Source organism: Xenia sp. Carnegie-2017, unplaced genomic scaffold (assembly GCF_021976095.1).
Source record: "Xenia sp. Carnegie-2017 unplaced genomic scaffold, XeniaSp_v1 HiC_scaffold_23, whole genome shotgun sequence".
Classification (NCBI taxonomy): domain Eukaryota; kingdom Metazoa; phylum Cnidaria; class Anthozoa; order Malacalcyonacea; family Xeniidae; genus Xenia; species Xenia sp. Carnegie-2017.
In genome coordinates, this window is record NW_025813486.1 from 1,845,020 (window position 1) to 1,865,671 (window position 20,652).

Sequence of the window (20,652 nt, forward strand, 5' to 3'; positions counted from 1 at the left end):
ACCCATTTATTGGGATGAAACTGTTTTATGCAAGTGTTCTTCATGTTGATGGAAGAAGAAGAGAAAGCAGGGAGAGACAGGGAGTAAATAGGGATATCTGTGTGACTATGGTTCATATAGTACTTCAAAGAAGCTGGTACTATTTGTCGTAATTCCGTCATGACCTATATGAGCATAAGAGGCTGCAAGCATTACCAATGATAAAACACAATGCAGTTTTAATAAACTTTGCAATCTTTCAGCTTGGTCAACACTCTTTCTTGTAAAATAATCCAACATATCTTTAGTTGTAAGGGTCTGCTCGATAAAGAAGTTTACGTAGTCATTCTGAAGCTTGCAAATGCCAATATCCACAACGGTTTGAATATCTTTACATGCATCCCTAACTTTCATCTTCATACCGGCTCTTTCCTTTTCCGTTGTACAACTCATAATCTCTTTCATAAGGCTGGCAATTTCTGTTTGATTAGTTGCATCCAACACCGGCTGATAGTTCCCAAAGAACATCTGTTCAAATATCAACTCTAAGGAGAATAGCATTTCACTGGTAGATGCAAGATCTTTCAGAAACAACCATAAAGATTCACTATGATCCAAATTAGAACCACATTCAGTGTTTTGTCTATCTAATCCCTTGGAAATGTTAAAACCAAGTTTATTGGGTGTCACATTGAAAGTACTATTTTCATTTCCCTCCCAATCTAAGGTCTGTTGTTGTAACTCGTCTAGAAAGCTGATGACTTGCTTCTGTTGTTGCATCTTATCAAACCCAATAACTTCATCCATTTTGCCAAAATCATGCCTTGCTTTGACAAAAAGTTCACCTAATTGGTTCAGCTCTGCAGAAATTTTAGGCAAAATTGATTGAACATCTTCAGGATTGGCAAAAATGTTCATAACAGCATTGCTGGACGATGGAGGAGGACGAAAGATTTCACGGACACCATTCCATAGAAACTCTAAGGAAATATAGCTTTGAGTCATCTCGGGCTTTTCTGTTGTACCATAGAGATAGTACAGTGCGTACGCATGAGTTTCTATCTCCTTGACTTGATGCTGTGACATGTGTTGTTTTTTGATATTAGACAAAGTCTGACTAGACTTTTTATCATCATAATCTTCACAACGGATCATTATTGTTCTCACTTTTTGAGTACCATTGATAGCATCATCAGGCACAATACCTAAGTAACTAATATGTTGCGGACCATCCTGGTTGCATAGCAACCACATTTGAGGTAGATTTCGCTGTTTTTTCAAACATTGAATATAGATCGAAGCTATGTATCGGCAATCGTTAATGTTCAAAGATTCCAGCTCATTGGTATCCACAAAATTACGGGTTTTAACCATTTCGCTTTCATGAAAATTCTTTGACTGAAAAAGGTAATGTACTTTTTGGGATATTGGAGTACCCACATGGACATATTGTCTGGTGAATATTGATATCTCAGGGATGGTTGGTGACATGTTTGTTGTTTCCAAGTCAATACTTGCATCACTGTCATTCTGACAGGATTCGAGGGCATTAGGTTGTTTACTGACCAGGAAGAAAGTTGAAGTGATTAAATTAACTATATCTTTCAAAGGATGATGGAAGTTAGTTGGCACATAATGAATGATGAAGTCAAATCCACAGTTGTATGTTGCTGCAGGAATTAAAGTTTCAGTTTTATTGTGAACTAAATTGTTCAGTACTTCGCACAAACCTTCAGCTTGTCCTTGTAATCTGTTTGAAACACTCATGCTGTAATTGAATAAATGGGAAAGAAAATTTCGTACACTGACACAACTGCCCTTATATATTACAGATTCAAATATAAAATGATTATAAGAGTATTTGGTTTACAGTAAGCGCTTACCTATTGAAGGCAATTTTATACTATCCTGGAACATCGATTTTCTGTCGAACTTTAAAATAATAAAATTATTCAGCTGATTTCAAAATTCAAAGCAACAGCAAGTTGTAAAAAAATTTCTTTATTTTCCCGCTCAAGTTGCTTTACGTAGATATACGATTCACCACGGCAAATTCCGATAGCAAAGCTGTTGAGTTTTGACGATTTTACATCAAATTACTTGTGAGAAAAAAGCAAAAATCGTTTCAAGTTTACCTTTAAAAACATAGGAAAGTTTCTTCTAACAATATCACGACAAAAATGCGAAAGAACCCATGAAAATTAGAACTAAAATATTTAGCCTCCCTCCCCCCCGAAGCAAAATCAGCCTCAGAGCACGCGTGCGTATAAATGTTCTTTCTGATCAACAACTGCGATCTATCGAAGTGTCTTTTTATTTCTCGAAAGTGTACATTTATTGACGTTTAAGCCAGGTAAGGGACTACCCTTTTGTATTTAAGTAGTATTTAGTTTCGTGTTGCTCGTCAAGACTCACTGATAAAATATTGCAGCAGATACAATATATGCAATGACATCAAGTCCCGAAAAAGAGCAAAAATTAGCCAAAGGATCCGAGAAAGAAGACAGTCATTTTCTAGTGCCAAGTCCTATACCTACCAGGAGAACACGCACCACATCTCAGTTAGTGATCTGTTTTGAATATATGTTAATTAATGTCCGATGTCAAAATAATTGACCAACTCGTTTTGATTTATTTAATTGACCAACACCATTATTAATTTATAATGATATTTTTTAATTTTCCAGGTCTAGTCTTGCTGCCGATTCACCATTGGAACATGGTACATGCAAGAGATTTTGTCGTGAACGAGGTCATGGCTTCATCACTCCGGATGAGGGAGAAAAACGAGATATCTTTGTGCACATTTCAGAGTATGTTTCATATTCACTTGCTTCATGACCAGTAGCTCAACTCTCAAAGAAAGGAACTATTTTTATTTCCAGTATTGAAGGCGAATTTGTTCTCAAGGCTGGAGATCGAGTGAAATATCGTACTGTACCCTTGCCACCAAAATGTACAGAAAAACAAGCGGTACATGTTGTTATTACAAATGCAAAAGGACCTCATGACACTTGGACTCCATTGTCTCACTCTAACATGTCGTTTTGAACTTGACCATGTAAAATTCTTGATGATCTCCGTAATAATTGATTTCAGAACCATCACTGATCTTTGAGCTTATGTGGGGGCTCCTCCATTGTAATGAACGAATAATTTTGATTGTAATTGACTATAAACATATTGATTAGTTTTAACATTGAAAGGTAAAACTGAAATAACACTTGACAGCAATATTTTATGATATTTAATTACTTTCATGGCATGCATTATTGAAGGAATAAAGATTTCCTCGAATACTGGCCAATGGCCAAACACTATGAATGCTAATATATTTTTGTGTTCATGTTCCAGGCTAGTGTTTAGTTGTTTTTGTGAAAAGTTTAGTTTTCGAGAACTTCAACCTTCAAACATGTATGCTTGAATAGTGAAACTGATGTCTTATGAAGAAAAACTTGTCATTTATGTAAAATTGAAGCCATGGTTTCATGACTTGCAGTTGGAAAGTTTGATGAAATGAAATATTTTTGAATACTCTATTAAAAAATGAATTAAAAAAATAAATTATCATTTATGATTATGAGACAACACAGCACAGCAAATCTATAAATACTCCATCATCGTTATTTTAGTATGGTTCTTAGCTAATTCATTCAGGAAACCACCGCACAAATTTATAAATTGATAAGTGCGACCCACAGAAATCGATATTTGCATTATATTTCCTTAGAATTCAACTTCATTACACAACGCTTTTCATTCTCGGGGTTAAAACTTACGATTTTTACACAACCCGTGACGTCATATTGCAAAATAACGGTCGCCGTAGAATTTCAAAAATCATTCCGTTTTCTGGAAACTTGAAACATGTATAAACAACGAAAGGAATTCTCCTTGGTTGAAGAAACTTATTAGCAAACATACCTGATAGTTCAAGATTACAAGCTTCATTATGCAATTCGACATCAATAGTTATGTAATCTGATTTTTTTAATGAAAAAGACCTGTATAAACTGTGTTAGTCTGTCTGGGAAAATCTACAGTCATCTTAAAAGCTCTTTTCAACGAAAACATGATCTATTCGTCTGATAGACACATCAATAGGTCAATGTGTCTGTCGTTACGTTACAACAACGTGTAAAAAAATTAAAACATATCGTTGAATTCATAACGTTAGTGACGATTGACCAATAAAATTTTGAGTATACTTTCAGCATCATGTTGATTTGGAAGCTCTATAATGAACATGGATCATGGATGTAGTATTTCTATCCCCATTTTTGTTTTAAACTCTCAAATGGTACATAAGTAAAGAACTGGTGCTTCAATTTCGAACGATAAATTGCTATATGAGAAATTATTCGATGACCCCTACTAAAATGATATTGACATAAATATCTTTGCAATTAACGATAATGGGCATTCTTTTTGGTAATGTCCACGCTTTAAGGAATTTTTTAATAAAATACATAAGAACATTAGTGTTGATCATAAATCACTACGCGACGCAGTGAACGGGCATAAGTCGGAAGTTTAATAATATTTGATGCGCGTCAAGCTAAAGTGAAGATTGTATTCGTGGAATCATTCAGTCTCGTAGATCTTTTGCTTTTCAGAATGCAATATACACACGTCGATTTCCGTGAGGTGTAAAAATATGCATAGAACAAAAAAGTCTTACAGGTCCTTAAAAAAAAGGGAACGAAAACATAATATGGCATTTGAACTTTCAGCAACCTTTTTATTGTGGAGTTGGTTTTTGCAAGGAAAAAAGCTGTCACGAAAAGCTAATCCGATTACAAACTCTGACACTTCGTACACAAAAGCTTTGATTCGCAATCACCGTCAATAAATTAGGCGGACAGGAAATTGTCCAGCATTTTTTCATTACAATTAGAGACGCGTGATATTTGTGTATGCATCGTGGTTGAGACGAGAAAATCAGCAGCATCAATTCCTCTCTAACCACAGCGACCACAGCAATCATTGGACTGTAAAATTGGTTTAATTGGGGATAAAAGGTTTCCAAATATAGCTAGAACGTCTGGACAATAGAATCATTGACATAAGACACGTTGTCTTTAACTTTCCTGGTTTAAAGTTGGAACTTTTCGTGGTGGGTCCAATTTCGAGTCCAAGTTCGACATTTCGTGCGTCTGTTTCGCCGTAAACAAAAAGGAATAATACCGCTTGCTCATTGGAAATAATCGCATAATTAATATCCTCAAGTCTGGAGCAAAACATCAAACGAAAATTGACATAAAGTTCTTTCTTCAAGTACCATTCAAGTGTTCTCATCTCTCAAGATAAATAACTTCGATGATGTACTTTGGCGTAATTTAATAGTGAAAACTCACCTTGCGAGAGGGGTAAAGTGAAATTTCTCGTTATTTATTTTTAAAGTTGCTCTGTTATTGCTGAAGAAATCTGGGGGCGCAATCAACTGTATAAGGTATAGAGGATTGTTTTGAGTTCTTTATAAGGTCTATGTAATTGATACACACTCTTATTACAAGACGCTGTTAGTCTTTCCTTACTATTGCAATTACCGGACCAGCTGTGAAGATCATTTTGTACATAAAAGGTTAAACATTTTGCGTTTCAATGTCTCAAACAATCTTTCCTTCCAACATAATTTTTCGTGTCGACTTTCAAACGCAACCATTTGTCCATTTTAAATAATAATATCGTCCAGGAAACAACACAGAAATAGGCTCGAGGAAATTATTTGATTTTTGTGACTAAACGCTCCAATTTAATGTCATATGGCAAAGCAGGAGAGCTATTAGCAGACTGAGGAGGGGGGGTGTTTAGTTCCGAACGATGGTGTAAGCGATAAAAATGTTGTTTTCAAATTCCAAGGCATAAAATGTCAGTATATTTATGGAGAGGTTCGCCAAGATGACATAAGAAGTGTTAAAAACCAAGGGTTTGGGGGCCAGACTGACTGACTGACTAACTAAAAACGGATTATTTCGCCGACGAGCCTCCTCGCAATCTTTCTTTTATACAAAACGCCCTCATTGTTAACAGCTTTTTGGCATTTTTTGGATATTTCATGTTTTTATTGAAGCATTATTTTATAATTCACGTTGTATCCAAATATTTGAAATTTCCCATGACTTGCTTCAATTTGCCATCTCTTTTCAACACTGGAAGAACATTTTGAAACAAACTGTGCCTAACTACAAGTCAGCAACAGTTTCAATATGTTGCCTACAGTATCAGCACATTAAAATTGACGAAACTGTCTTGTGCGTTTTAAAACTAAAAATTAAAATTTGCACAATTGATGTGAAGTTTTCGCCTCGAATTGATCACCTTATTAAAAAATTCCTTTATCTTCCCAATCATTCGAGAGAGATTGCCAATTCAATAGAAAGTCACTGGACTATTTCTGTCAAAGCGGCGCTCAAAGGCTTCTTATCAAAACTACCATTGTAAATTTCGACATTTCGTATAGTTTAGTGTATGTCAACAATTTCCGGTGTTGTGTGTTAATGTGGTCGAGGACGACGCCAATTTTCTATGTACTGTTTTGTCCATATTGTTAATCCAGCAAGATCTTTTTAACAAACACATAGACATTTGCTGTTGTCGATTTTTGGGCGTTAAATGCTTTTAGAATATTTTATGGGAGAAATTTCTGAGGAGAGATAATTCCAGGATTTACCAATACTTAACTAGGCGACGAAACAAAATTATTTAAAATTAAATGAACTGTAAGGGAATGCTTTTTAGGTTATATGATTAGAAGATGAACGTTAATGAATGCTCATTGAATAAACACGAAAGAACGGTGTTAAGTTAGTTGGTTTAAGTGTTTACAACAATTTATAATATAACAGTCTGTATGGTTTGTGAAAATTCAAAAGAAATATTCAGAAAGAATTTCGATATGAAATAAAGTCGATAGCACATTAGCAATTGCTCATTTGATCATGAACAACGAACGGTTATACATATATCCTACTGAGTCCTTTGTCTTTTCTTATTATCCTAAAGATCTAGGGACAATCATTTTAATTACTTATTGTTTGTATTGTATTTCACTCTGCATTAAAAAAAAACACACCGTACAGCCAAGAATAGTCTGTGCTAAGACTGTGCCCTAAACAGGACATTCTAAACGTTATTATTTTTGAGCCTTTTATGGCTTGTGCCAAGTGGTCATTTAGCACATATAACAGCAAGAGACAATTTGGTTGAAAGTTATATCAACACACTACAAGAAGCACGGAACTGAACTAAAGGATACGACTCTAAGCAGATCTCTTCGTATAAATTAACCACAGTTCTTTAAACTGCAGTGTTCACTAAATTTCTGGTAACAGCTTAGTAAGTATTCCAATGAAAATACACATCTTGTTGTCAATAAACATGTAACCGACTTTCATTAAAGAACTTTTAACATTTTCTGTGGAAAAAAAAATCGTTAAAAATAGTCAAAACCCCGACGTTTTTACAGTCTCGTAAATCATAGTTACGATTCGCTGTTTCAGTAAGTAATTCTGGCGCTTTTTCATCTAACTTTATAATTCGACAACATGGTTTGTATTTTATAGCAGCTGTAGAATAAAGAAGAGTGCAACGAAATTCTTCAAGACGAAAAATGGACAATTCAAAACTCATTATGATCACCTACAGCATTTTCATCACCATTGATGTGATGATTTGGCGGCAAGGGAAAATTTCAGCAAAAACAGTGACGATGTTTTACGATCAAGAGATCACGTCAGATGCCTGCTACAACCGTTATGAACAAGCTCACAGATGTCTGCCCGAATTTAGGAACATAGCTTACCAACAACGCATTAAGGTCTCGCATACGTGCGGGTTAGGCGGAGCAAAAAAGTTCTGTAAATCACCACGTCATAAACGCTGTGAAATTTGTGACGCTATGGATCCGACCCTAGCGCATCCTCCTCAATACCTGACTGACCTTAATAACCCAGCAGATCCTACATGTTGGCAGACAGATCCGTTAGATAATCCTAAAGAGAACGTCACACTTACTTTAAGTCTTGGAAAGAAATTTGACATAACGTACATTAATTTAGAATTCTGTTCATATCGACCTCGTGTTATGGTCATTTATAAATCGGACGATTTTGGAAGAACATGGACTCCGTACCAGTACTACGCTGATAAGTGTATGGAGATCTTTCACAAAAGAACAAGAGGAACTGTAAGCCTGAAGAATGAGGTAATGGTCAGCGGAATGGATAATGCAATGTGCGCATGACCACAGAGTTAGTTTATGAAAGATTTAATTTTAAGTCTAAAAGAGTTTAACGAAATGCTACAAGCTTCTGCACAAGTCTTATTTCTCAAATCTCTTTCATAATTTTCCCATTAAAGTGGAATTTTCCGTAAAGATTGCAGAGTACTAAAGTGAACTGACCACTATACTTGTACCCAGCTGTGATAGTAATGAGGAAATTTTGCTTTTAGGTTGAAGTATTATGCACTAATGATCATCTTATGCGACCTTTGAGAGGAGGTCGTATAGCCTTTAGTACTCTGGAAGGCCGACCATCAGCTCATAAACTAGAAAGAAACGAGTTACTTCAAGACTGGGTAACAGCTACAGATATTAAGGTACATGTATATACATATATGATATGATCAGTCCACTGAGCTGTAAAATAAATTGGAACGCTAACCACTGAACTGAATATAACTGGAATGCTATCTCCCGCCAAAATTTGAAGCAAACAATTCAACCAGTCCCAATCTTTCCACGCACGGCCCAAAGAAAGTTCATTTCAGTGGTTCATTTACTCAAATAAGATAAATTGCGGGATAAGACCCCCAGACACGCGTCTTTGGGGGTAAAATATGGCTTCACACAAGTACAGCATATTTATATAAAGGGAGGTAGCATTCCAGGTACATATTTAGTTCAATTACACAAACATTACCGCCATCTTTGAAGCCGAAAGTGAAGTTAGTTTTTCTGAGTTTTTAAAAGTTTCATGATATTATTTAAAGAAATTAGCAACGATATATAAATAATACAGTAGCGCAAATCCCCATGATAGGTTTTACCACACAAGCTCTTATAATTCACCGGAAGAAAAACTCGAATGAAAATATGTTTTGAAGCATCAGAGAGAGCGTTCCAGTTTATATTACAATTTAAATGGATCAAAATTTGATGACGGAATATTGACAAAGTCTTAGCTTTGGACGTCTTCATTTCGGAGACAGTTCGAAGACCGCTCTTATTTTTTAAGGTCGTGTTCATGAAGATAGGAGGTAACAGAAAACATCGACGAAGAGGCAAGGATGTGCTTTACTACGGTATATCAGACTTCTCCATTGGAGGTCGCTGTCGATGTAATGGGCATTCGTCAAAGTGCTCGAAAAACGCGCGTGGAAGAATGGCGTGTGAGTGTCAGCATCACACGAGTGGCGTGAATTGTGAAAAATGCGCAGATTTCTATCAAGATAGACCGTGGTCGAGGGCGACTACATACTCTGCTAACGAATGTAGAGGTAACAAAGTTATTTTTACCAATGTACAGTAAACTTAAATATCGACGGTAAAGTTGTCGCCATTTTGAAGCCGAAATTGAGGTAGTTTTTCTGTGTTTATAGAAATTCCACGATCTATTATAAAAACCAACAACAACCATATACAAAAAATAAGGCAGCAAAAACTGTCAACATAAGTTTTACCACAGAAGATTTGATAACCCAAAAACTCAGACGTCCAACACGTATTTCTTCGTGCAACCATTTAGCATTCCAGCATGTATTACAGCTCAGTAGCATTGACTGTCGTGGATTATATATTTGCCCTTCTCACTCTCTTCAACACCTCTATCTTTTTCCTTTCGTTACAACAGCTTGCAACTGCAGTGGTCACGCTAAACAATGTCGTTTTAATCTGGAACTATACAAAATGGACGGCCACGGTGGAGAGTGTTTAAACTGTCGTCATAACACAGAAGGAAGATTCTGTCATTATTGCAAACAAGGCTATTACCGAGATAAAAGCAAAGACATCACACACAAAAAAATTTGCATCAGTAAGTGATTGTTTTCTTTGTCGACTACGAGTATATGACATGATCATATACCACGCGTGTTGTGTATGACGTAAACATATGCCACGCGTGTTGTGTATGACGTAATTATATATCACGTGTATTGCGCATACGACGTACTGCAAACCGCGAGTAATATATTGAACGTCGTAAATTAAAAGATGGGTAAAGTTACATTGTTCAAGGTCTTTTCGTTCATGATTTATAATGACAAAGCATCTCCAAATTACAGGATGTATTATTTCTAAATTATTTGTAAACGGGCGTCGGCGCAGTGGCGACCAACAGCCTCTGGGAGCCAAATATTATGCTTCCGAAATCTCTTGATGGCGATTCCGCGCCGATCCGTTGCCAGACCAACGTACTATTTACAGTAAAAGCCCTTTTATCAAACTGGAGAACCTTCGCAGTTTTAATAACTAACACATTGCTCAGGCTTGTGGTGAACGCTTACCTGACATGCGCAGTAACGACCTTCACATTAAATTAGGCTAAATAAGTGCTAAGAGTTTAACATCTGGTACGGTGATGTGGTACGAGAAGCTGCGAAAGTAAAGCATCCTTTTTACTCAAATTGAAAGCTCATGAAAGATTTATTGTAAAGCTACATGGCTACAAGGAAGTTTTAATGACGTCGATAATTCCTTAAAGTTTTATTGTAAAGCTACACAGCTACAAGGAAGTTTTAATGACGTCGATAGTTCCTTAACGTTTTATTGTAAAGCTAGACAGCTACAAGGAAGTTTTAATGACGTCGATAGTTCCTTAAAGTTTTATTGTAAAGCTAGACAACTAGCGGAAGTTTTCTTTTTCTAGAATGTGATTGCCATCCAGTTGGATCACGAGGAAAGATGTGCGATCAAATAACCGGACAATGTCCTTGCAAAGAAGGTGTGACCGGGAAAAATTGCAATGAATGCAAACGTGGATATAGGAAAACGAAAACAAAAGCTGCACCTTGCATAAGTAAGGATACACTTTCTGTAAATACAAGTTTGAATACTTCAAGAAAGAGCATACACTTTCTGTAAACACATGTTTGAATACTTCAAGAAAGAGCATACACTTTCTGTAAACACATGTTTGAATACTTCAAGAAAGAGCATACACTTTCTGTAAATACATGTTTGAATACTTCAAGAAAGAGCATACACTTTCTGTAAATACAAGTTTGAATATTTCAAGTAAGAGCACACACTTTGTGTAAATACAAGTTTGAATATTTCAAGAAAGAGCATACACTTTCTGTAAACACATGTTTGAATACTTCAAGAAAGAGCACCCACTTTGTGTAAATACAAGTTTGAATATTTCAAGAGAGATGTTTGCTTCTGCTTCAGAAGTAAACGCGGTCAACGATACATGAAAACTGCAAAAGTACAAACGATCAAATTTTCACAGAATAATTTCCTTTTTTTTAGAAGCTAAACAACCAAAGAACATAAGAAGAACAGGTAACCCAAATTTCTTACTAACAACACCATTTCGTCCATACATTCATCTATGTTCAATGTGTTTTAGATTTGGATTGTACAAAATGTCGACCAATGTTGTTATCGGTTACAAAATACTGCAAGCGAGACTTTGGTAAGTATTTATGGCATTCCGATGAATTACACCCTTAGTTTTAGAGAGAAAAATCCTTAAGCAAGAAATTTCAAGAATGACAAAAATTTTGACTTACCACAACAGACAAGAGAAGTGGTTTTAAGGAAATTGCACAGTTGCCCGATCTTACTAATTTCTCAGTAAATAATTATATAAAGCGAAACTTAAACTTAAAACGCCGGTAATATAATTTGTGTTCTAATAAATGTTAATTCTACTAATTTGAGACATGGTCTTAAACTTATACGTCGATTAACACCCAAGGCAATATTATACAAAATAGTTTTGGCCTTTAGAATTTTTAATTTTGACGACAAATTTTCACCTTTGGCAAAGTGACCTTACCAAGTATACAAGCATGTATTGTAATAAAATTCAAAAATATTACATGAAGTAAAGTTGGACTTAGATATGACCTCTTCTCTCACTTATTTGTCAGCCATTAGAGTGAAGATAGAGGGGCGAACACACGTCAAATCTTGGGTAAAGTTCAACGTAAACATCGAGCAGGTTTACAAATGGACTGGGGAGACACGATTACGCGAGGGTGAGCAAGCGGTATGGGTCTTAACACGTGACCTCAAATGCAGTTGCCCAAAAATAAGAATGAACAGGCGCTACCTGATCGTGGGTTTCAACGACATTCACGAAATCCAAAAAGGCATCGTTGTTAATCAGCGGACTGTTGTGACACAATGGTCAAAAAAAGTAGCCAGAAGAGTGACAAAGTTTAAAAAGAGACAAAGAAAAGGCGCCTGTTTCGCGACCAGTGTGGAAGAAAATGTCTGAGATAGAAAGCGGCTGTTCAAGAAAGCTGAATCATAACATATTGATGGCAGTGTTCAGAGATAGAGAGAGAGACAATAGTCGATATGCGTTCATAAGCAGGCAGCACAGTCATGGATTTTAAAGAACGCCTAATTTCACATTACTAGTTGATATGGTAGCTTATATGCCAGCTCACTGTACATAGTCTTATAAAACATGAACTTATAACAGTTCTAGAAGCAGAACGTTGAAAATAGACTGTTTCATTTTTGAGGATTGATAAGCAGACAGTAAAATAAGCTTTGAAAGACAACGAATCATTGTTCCGTTAAACTAAAGCAATTTAATTCATCATTACAACAGGAATAAGCTAGTTTGTGAAAAAGTAGAATTTCGTTATAAGATTGTAATATTACAACCCAAGTGCAAAGGGCAAACTCTCTAGAAATTAGTTTGGTCATGCGCACAAATGCATTTAACAGATGAATTCAACGCTTAGTTTTGGGTTTAAGCAAGAAAAAAACAATTTTACTGTTGAAGAACATAATTGACCGCTTTGTTTCGTTGTCTTAGAGTATGTTTATAATATTCTGATTGTCTTAAAAACTACAAGAAAAGCAAGTGTCTCTCATTCTCCTATTCATCGAGATATTTAAGTGAAAAACCGTATCTATCTATTGACAACAACTATGTATATAAATAGCATTTGCGTGGTTCGTCCGCGTTTTGGATGCAGATTTCAACGTTTATATTAACGATAGTAAAACTAATTATTGAAAATTCGCCTACTATTTCTTAGTAAATAGTATTTCGTAGACTTCGTATGAAATTCTAATTTCAAAATCGCCAAGTAGAAATCTTTTTTCCACCGATAATTATTCATCATGAGAAATGAGGCCAAAATTTATTGGAGTGCTGTGTAAAAAATGAGATACTTTGTTTACCTCAGATTCGAAGTCGTAAAAAGTACCAGCAGGAAATTTTCATTTGGGAACCACACCAACGACAATAATGGCGATTATTAATAAAACAATAACGACCATCATTACTAAAATTTCGATAAAAATGGAAACGTAAATGTTTTGAAAACAATATCCTTACTTCAGGTACATATTGCAATGTTGTCCGCCTACAAAGGTTGAGCATCTTGACAAGAACTTCTCTTCTCCAGATCTTGGAAAGTTCATGCCAAGAACTTAGCATGAACGCATGAAGTAGCGAGTTTTCCCACTTTGAGATTTATTCCCTATTGTTTACAGTATAAGCAGTGCAGTAGTGGGGCGCTTGGGGAGGATCCTCCTTCTACCTTTGAAATGGGTGATTTTAAAAGGGTCAAGAGAGCCCCCCCGTCTGATAAATTTAATTCTACACACTGAGTAGAAGCTACAAACACAAGGCAGGAAATGCAAAAGCTAAGAAGCGTAAGAAAAGCAAACGTCGTCAAGAAACTAAACTTATTGGAAGGAATAGACATCACTTAAAGGTCCACTTTGGCTTGCCAACGTCCACAACTTTGTCATAGCATAAAGGCCTTGGAGTTAGTAATCCAGCACTGCTGATAATACACTTTGTATATTACGCTCGCTGCGCTTGCGCAGTTTGAGCGCTCTCGGATTGCGTAGAGAGTCTCATAAAGAGACGTTCACCGCATTCGCTTTATGCAATGCTCACCTATATAGGTTTGAGCGCTGTGGTGACTCTACAATACAATCCATACAATGTATAACCGTACGTCCTGTGTCCCAAGTGCAGGAGTCACCATTTTAATATGGTGATAGCCGGGAGGGCACATTGTAATACACTTTGTATATATATATATATATATAGATGTATATAGTCAGCAAATAAAATATTATCTGTCAGTTGCCTGAAGATCGCCCTACGGCGTGAAACTCCGAGTAGCGACAGCAAACAATTGTCCATTTTATTTTACTTCATTTTATCTTACGCTCTTCTAATATATAGAATATTGAGCGCTCTTTTATCCAGGAATATTATCCGTACTATATATATATATATATATATACCTACCACAGTTGGAAGATTTTGCTGTAACTCTTCTCACGTGAGCATCTTCTCGTATCAATTTTCTGTGAGTATTATCAACGCTGTTAGATAAATCGTCAATTATTTCTAAATAGTGAAGAAGGAAACACGATTTACAATATGCATGCATAAAGTTCACAAAGCAATCAATATATATACAATGAAGGCAAAACTATTCTCTAAAAATCATAACGAATGCAAGTTATCGAATAACGATACCATTTTGATCGTCAACTTCGTTCATAATGACATTGCCTATGACTTTCTGTCGTTGAATTGCTTCCGATAAAGCGTCCAAGCCACGATCTTGCTCTAAGTGTAAGAAAGAAAGCTTGCTGAACATTTTTAACTGGCGAGTCAAATTAGTGGTATTCACAAAAAAAAACTTGCAATAGTAAGCCCTTATTGACCGAGCTCGAGGTCTTTAGGAGAAATATCGGACTAAAATTTTTTTGTAAAAAATAAATCGTTTCGAATTGTATCGTCTGGATAGTTAAACCGTTTTCCAAGTGTTTTCCCTTCGACTCACATTCGTAAATGGTTTTTGATTTCGTTTTTTTCTTGCATTTTGCTGTTTGCTTTACGAAGTTTGTTTACATTTGACTGTAAAATTACGCGTTTTGAACCGTGGTCGATTACGGGAAAATAATGGACCGGCAAAAATAGTTCTGAGCCAATCAAGGCGCGCCATTTTGTGACCGGAAGTGACGCTTGCATACATAATAAACCAGATAAAACCACGAACCTGCTATCATTTGCTGTTGTTGCTGACGAAGTTCGTTTATTCCTTTGTTCCTAGTGTCATCGGATTCCACATCAGTTGACCAGGGATCTGATGGGACACTGAAGGACGATCCAGTACCAAGCAAGGATCCTCTATGAAAAACATATGGTCGACTTTTTAAAAGCTGTTTGTTTGTTTTCGTTATGAATTTTGCGTAAGTACACATTTAAAGGTCAAAATATTTATCGTTGACGAGATTACTAAACAACTTGAAAACAACAAAAAACCACAGCTAGAATTTGCTACAGGCAATCACAATCCAGGAATGGATATTGCAATGTTATTTTTTCCAAAATTCTACACATCCAGATGCATTTCAATATCCCATTTCTCAATTAGAAAATTTTCCCACACTCTGAAAAACAGATAGTGGCCCCACTTTTGATATTAAACCCTTTGCCAGGCAGTTTTCTTGCAAAATTGCCATAAAAACCTGGATGAAAATAAAACCAAATAATTTACTACCTTCCATAATCAGACTGAGCAGACTCTTGGGAAAATGCTGCTTTTAATCTTTTCTCTCTGTAATTTTATTCAGTTTCAATCAATTTGATATTGGACATATGGGAATTGTATTTCAAAGCAATATTTTAGAGGCAATATTTTACCTTGTAACAAGCTGATCAATCATGTCCTGACGTCGTTCTGCCTCCCTGTCTGTTCTAAGTCAGTGTTAAATCATACTAACATTTATTTGAAATTTCAGAACATTTAAAAAATCTTTTCATAACAGTATCATGATCAAACCATGTAAAAGAATAAACAACATAGGATCATAGGGTATATGTTAGGACACATGTAATAGGATGATACTCATGATCAGACAATGCAAATAGATAAACAATGAACAAAGGATAATAAGGGATATGATGGGATATATGTAATAGGATGATGCCCATGATTAGACAATGCAAATAGATAAACAACAACGGGGATCATAAGGGATATGTTAGGATACATGAAATAAGATGATGACGCTCGTCTGAGTTCATCCTTTAATCTTTGAAGTTCTTTAGTGTAATTTTGAAGCATGAGACGGCACTGCGTATCAACCTTAAATAAGCAGAACATCAATGAACATCTTACCCAGCAAAGATTGTCAATATGTTGCATGTACTATATACTTAAAGCCAGTTTTATTTGTGCGACTTATAAAATTTCTTGGCATTTATTCTCAGTGACATACATCTTCTGAAACCATGTTTAACTCTGGACTGGGGTTTGATAATATTAAAAAGCTTGCTTAGCATAGGAGTTCAAACTTCAAATAAGTCTGGACCATAAAAGTTTCATCGCAGCAACATTTCACTGTGAAAGATAAGATACTACCTTGGAACAATTCGCTCCAGATCTCTTTAAACGGTTCTTTTCGTTTAACTTTTCCATAATATCACAGGCAAGATCCTCTGCGGACTTACACTCCAAAACCCTACATTTATTTTGTTTAATTTACGTTATGATAAGTTTAAAACAAACGAATATCTAAGATACTGCCAAAGCATACAGATAACGAATAGTGAGAAAATTTGCTCCCTCTTCTTTATATATGGAAGAAAAATGCGCAAAAACTTAAGTTTCGAAGAAAACGGGTTCTGAAATCACTTTATATTTCGTCACGATAAAGTAAACATGGTTCATTAACGGGAACTCTTTGACTCACTATCAGTTCCTTCTCACACATAATACACGTAATTTATTATGAAAAAACGATACGACTTGAAAGCCATGTAAGATTTACTTCATTAAACATTCCAACACACCATACAAGAGAGAAAAAATGGCTAGATAAACAAGTAAAACAACAAAAATCTCACCAAGTATCGCCGGCCATTTTGAAAATCTTGTGATGTTGTCAGAAATTCCCACCACAGCCAGGTGACCCAAGCCTGTGTAATTAACAACGGCTGACTGAAGATAATATAACAAAATTTTGACAACATTAGCAGAGGAAACAATGGTTGATAAACTTGACAGGAAGTAACCTTAAGTCTAGGAGTAACTTCTCTGTCTCCTATCCTGTTTTCCCTGGTGGCCAGCTGAGGAGTTGAATCCGAGACTCAAGAAACAGATTTTGTGCCCCAACTAGCCCATCCTCCAACTAGCTAGAACTTAACCACCTTGAAAGGAAACTAGTGAGGTGAAGGTGAACTGATATTGACAGTTGAGTTAACCATTCGTCAACTCAGACAAAAACTGCCGAGCATGTTGAGGGGGGGGGGGGCAGAATAGCACACAAATAAAATTTATATTAATTATATGTGAGATTCCCTCATCTCCCAGGTCTATGGTTCCTGCAATTCAATAATAAATGTGATGAAATGGGAATTGAGAGTACATAAAAGAAATGCAGGAATTATGGCAAAAAATTTTCACACTTCATCACACACCGAGGCTGTAATTTGGAAACAAACATAAAAAGGTAAAAATCATTTTGATGATGTTAGTATTTGTTTAAATAATCACAGTACTATAATTAAAATTAATCTAAAACTGCTCAATGTAGACAATGAGAAAAATCTATAAGTTTGAAATAGTAAATCAACTATTTAGCATCGCCTGTTAAGCCTACTGAAGCGCAATTTTTTACAGCACACAAATCAGACATACCTCGAATAATGAGGCGTAAATTTATCATTTTCAAGAAAGTTCTCTATTTTGAACTTTTGCCAGAGTTATTTGCTGCCTTATTAAAAAAGTTACGTATGATTTTCTAAAGTTGCTATGCAAATGTCCTAACAAAATCAGGATTATATACCTATGTACACATGTATGTACACGGTCACAAGTGCAAGTACACTCTATCATTGAACAGCCACATAGTTCGATGGAAACAATCCCTCTCTACCCTGCAGTCGTCCCTTCCACCAGTTTGGATCATCTTGTTCAACAACTTCGATAATCTCTCCTTTCTTAAATTGCAGTTCATTTTCTTCTTGAGGATTGAAATCGAACAATGCTTTTACAGAAAATAAAACCTAGAAACAGAAAAAATCTCGAATTGAAACTACAGTAAACCAAACCTTGCTTCAAGCCCTAAGTCCTAGAATGACATTAAAAAAAGAGGCAACAAGGAGGGAAGGGGGAGGGGGGAGGGAGGGAAAAAAGAACCTTATAATTAACATTAAAAAAATTGAGCCTGCATACTTGGTTGCCAGACGACACTGTGTTTGTGTCAGTGAGAAATATTTTCTGTGTTCGACTAACTGAACATTTTCGATGATGGTCAATAAGCTCATTTAATGATTTAAATTTCACAACCCAAAGAAAGTATTTGCCTTCGCCATCACGAAGAACTTTGAAGTGTTGAACTGCTCCGTTGAACCTGACAATACATAGAAATAATGTTTATCTTTTTGAAAAACAGTCAACATCAACACGTCATTTCTCACATACCATACTGACAGCGAAAAGTCACCTGTAAAAAAGTATTGAGAGTATCAATGTTTTTGTCAAAGTAAAATAAGAAGATGTTGTCTTCCTCACCTTGTGTTTGAGAGCTCTCCGACTCACGAACAAGAAAACCTCCATCAACTGCTTGATGCATCAATATCTCCTCACTTTTTGATCGTGTTATCTTACCATGAAACCAGCTGAAATTAGAAATATTTTGACACTAATCATCTGTAATGAAAATTAGAAAGCAATTTATCGTGACTTAATAAAAAATTGTAAATTAGAACGCAATGGATTGAAACTTATTACAATAATCATAAATTAGAACGAAGATGATTGTGACTTATTAGAAAAATTGTAGGACCGATAACGGCATATGCAAACGCTCATAGAAAGGTTCAAAAGGGTCATAAAACAAGTGTGATCCGTTTAAGATCATTTCCTAAAAAGTTCCGGGGAAAATGTTCAAATAGAACACTTCACAAAATGAAAATAAACGTTAAGATATTTACATCAAACGGTCAGCGAAGCTCTTAATTTGCTACGGTATGATTTAAATCATTATATTAGGATGTTTGAGCTTCGCTAACACCACAAGTGGGAACAATTTTGTTATTCATAGTGAACTATTCGTTTCTTACTCGTGTGGTTTCATCTCGATGTAGTTCGCAGGTATAAAACCTGTTTTTCCATTCTGTTCAGCTTTAAACCAATTTGCATCAGTGTCCATGTTTAAAATCTACGGAGCAACGAAAACGTAAACAAATCAACTACATGGAAAATTCAGTGACGAAGAACGCAGTTAATGTAGTTTATGTTTACAATGCTTACTTTTACAATGGAGCCTTTCTCGAATGAAAGTTCGTCATCTGCAGTGGCTCGAAAAGCGAACTTTGCCACAGCTTCCATTTCTGGTGGTCAGTTATTCGCACAGCATAAATAAACAAAACATTTACAAAAGCTTTACAGAATATTCAACAATTTCGTCTTCCTCTTTCTTCCAAATATGGGAAGCACGCGGTCGGCTACATGTTAGAGACTGGCACTGGACACAGATAAAAGATGGTTAAAATCATTGCCTTTCACTGGTTACAATTATAAATCGTTATGAATGTTTACTGTTTTGGATGTTATACTAATAACTCCATAAATTTTCTATTTTCATGTTTGGATAGTCGGGTGTTTTGAAGAAATTTTTTCAAACATTGTTCAATATTGTTAATTAATCCCGGGTTCGAACCGTTTACTTTATTGTTAATTAATGTTCAATATTGTTAATTAATGTTCAATATTGTTCCTAAATTATAGAGGAATATTGTTCATTAAGATTAATGTGCCATATTGTTTAGTTAATGTTCAGTATTATTAATTAATTTTCAATATTGTGAATTAACGTTCAATATTGTTCCTGAATTATAGTAAAATATTGTTGAGATTAATGTGCAATAGATTGATGTTCAATATTATCGCTCAATGTTGTTTGAAATTGATCAACTTCCGTTAGATGGATGACATAAGATTTTAATTAAAAATATTCTTTTTCATTTATTGACCAAAGAGTTTCGGTGAAAAATCTTCAGTATTCGTAAAATATTCAACAACTTTTTGACATATGTGTTAATAGAAAGTTGTAGTGGAAGCAAGCCCTTAAAGAGTTCTTTGAAATCACTTTTTCTGCATGCTGATGCAATTTAATGGCATCTTTTACAATAAAAACATTTTATGCATTTTCAACACTGCGTCATTTTACTTTTAAGAATGCGAACACATTAATTTCACCAACTGATAAAATTGAGACTTAAAGATGCATGAATAATTTGCAGACTACAAACAAGAGAGTAAAAGTCACATGGAACATATATACTTCAGTACACCAATTTACAGAACAAAACTTACTTCAAAAACATTGAATGATAAAATGATTTGATTTCAGTTAAATATAACCAAGAGGTCGGTAATGGGCAAGAGGGACGTTCCATGGGACCTGAGCTCCACACATCTCAGAATAATTTGGACAAC

At 35.4% G+C, this 20,652-nt stretch overlaps 5 protein-coding genes and 1 non-coding gene across 13 annotated transcripts; 2 read left to right on the plus strand and 4 right to left on the minus strand.

Moving 5' to 3' along the window:
- Window positions 1–39: 39 nt before the first annotated feature.
- On the minus strand, window positions 40–2,258 carry LOC124448772 (protein zwilch homolog). Its single transcript, XM_046999739.1, has 3 exons — window positions 2,115–2,258; window positions 1,863–1,911; window positions 40–1,747 (listed from the first exon to the last, which is right to left on the minus strand). Exon 3 carries the CDS (start codon window positions 1,744–1,746, stop codon window positions 106–108), a length of 1,641 nt encoding a protein of 546 aa, XP_046855695.1. The 5' UTR covers window position 1,747; window positions 1,863–1,911; window positions 2,115–2,258; the 3' UTR covers window positions 40–105.
- LOC124448774 (cold shock domain-containing protein C2-like) lies at window positions 2,234–3,543 on the plus strand. 3 transcript variants are annotated; one of them, XM_046999741.1, is made up of 4 exons: window positions 2,234–2,332; window positions 2,411–2,540; window positions 2,667–2,792; window positions 2,865–3,543. In XM_046999741.1, the coding sequence occupies exons 2-4, from the start codon at window positions 2,428–2,430 to the stop codon at window positions 3,028–3,030; spliced, it is 405 nt and encodes a 134-aa protein (XP_046855697.1). In that variant the 5' UTR covers window positions 2,234–2,332; window positions 2,411–2,427; the 3' UTR covers window positions 3,031–3,543. The 3 variants fall into 3 exon arrangements, with proteins under 3 accessions (XP_046855697.1, XP_046855698.1, XP_046855699.1); XM_046999742.1 differs by having other exon boundaries at window positions 2,239–2,332; window positions 2,414–2,540; XM_046999743.1 differs by lacking the exon at window positions 2,234–2,332 and having other exon boundaries at window positions 2,384–2,540.
- Window positions 3,544–4,871: 1,328 nt separating this feature from the next.
- Window positions 4,872–13,190, plus strand: LOC124448411 (netrin-1-like). 6 transcript variants are annotated; one of them, XM_046999425.1, is made up of 9 exons: window positions 4,872–5,431; window positions 7,545–8,185; window positions 8,434–8,580; window positions 9,219–9,480; window positions 9,834–10,016; window positions 10,851–11,000; window positions 11,456–11,488; window positions 11,556–11,621; window positions 12,082–13,190. In XM_046999425.1, exons 2-9 carry the CDS (start codon window positions 7,592–7,594, stop codon window positions 12,429–12,431), a joined length of 1,785 nt encoding a protein of 594 aa, XP_046855381.1. In that variant the 5' UTR covers window positions 4,872–5,431; window positions 7,545–7,591; the 3' UTR covers window positions 12,432–13,190. The 6 variants fall into 6 exon arrangements, with proteins under 6 accessions (XP_046855381.1, XP_046855382.1, XP_046855384.1 ...); XM_046999426.1 differs by having other exon boundaries at window positions 7,548–8,185; XM_046999428.1 differs by having other exon boundaries at window positions 4,872–5,348.
- Window positions 10,294–10,422, minus strand: LOC124450169. The gene has a single exon (XR_006949890.1). It is a non-coding gene; the product is annotated as a U11 spliceosomal RNA (small nuclear RNA).
- On the minus strand, window positions 12,970–17,308 carry LOC124448412 (syntaxin-8-like). Its single transcript, XM_046999429.1, has 10 exons — window positions 17,223–17,308; window positions 17,055–17,126; window positions 16,570–16,669; window positions 16,199–16,293; window positions 15,849–15,902; window positions 15,706–15,762; window positions 15,202–15,332; window positions 14,676–14,768; window positions 14,442–14,543; window positions 12,970–13,458 (listed from the first exon to the last, which is right to left on the minus strand). Exons 2-10 carry the CDS (start codon window positions 17,069–17,071, stop codon window positions 13,394–13,396), a joined length of 714 nt encoding a protein of 237 aa, XP_046855385.1. The 5' UTR covers window positions 17,072–17,126; window positions 17,223–17,308; the 3' UTR covers window positions 12,970–13,393.
- A 358-nt stretch (window positions 17,309–17,666) lies between these two features.
- On the minus strand, window positions 17,667–19,652 carry LOC124448349 (growth factor receptor-bound protein 2-like). The gene is made up of 6 exons (XM_046999359.1): window positions 19,465–19,652; window positions 19,275–19,372; window positions 18,724–18,830; window positions 18,634–18,655; window positions 18,385–18,562; window positions 17,667–18,215 (listed from the first exon to the last, which is right to left on the minus strand). Exons 1-6 carry the CDS (start codon window positions 19,540–19,542, stop codon window positions 18,042–18,044), a joined length of 657 nt encoding a protein of 218 aa, XP_046855315.1. The 5' UTR covers window positions 19,543–19,652; the 3' UTR covers window positions 17,667–18,041.
- Between the last annotated feature and the right edge of the window lie 1,000 nt (window positions 19,653–20,652).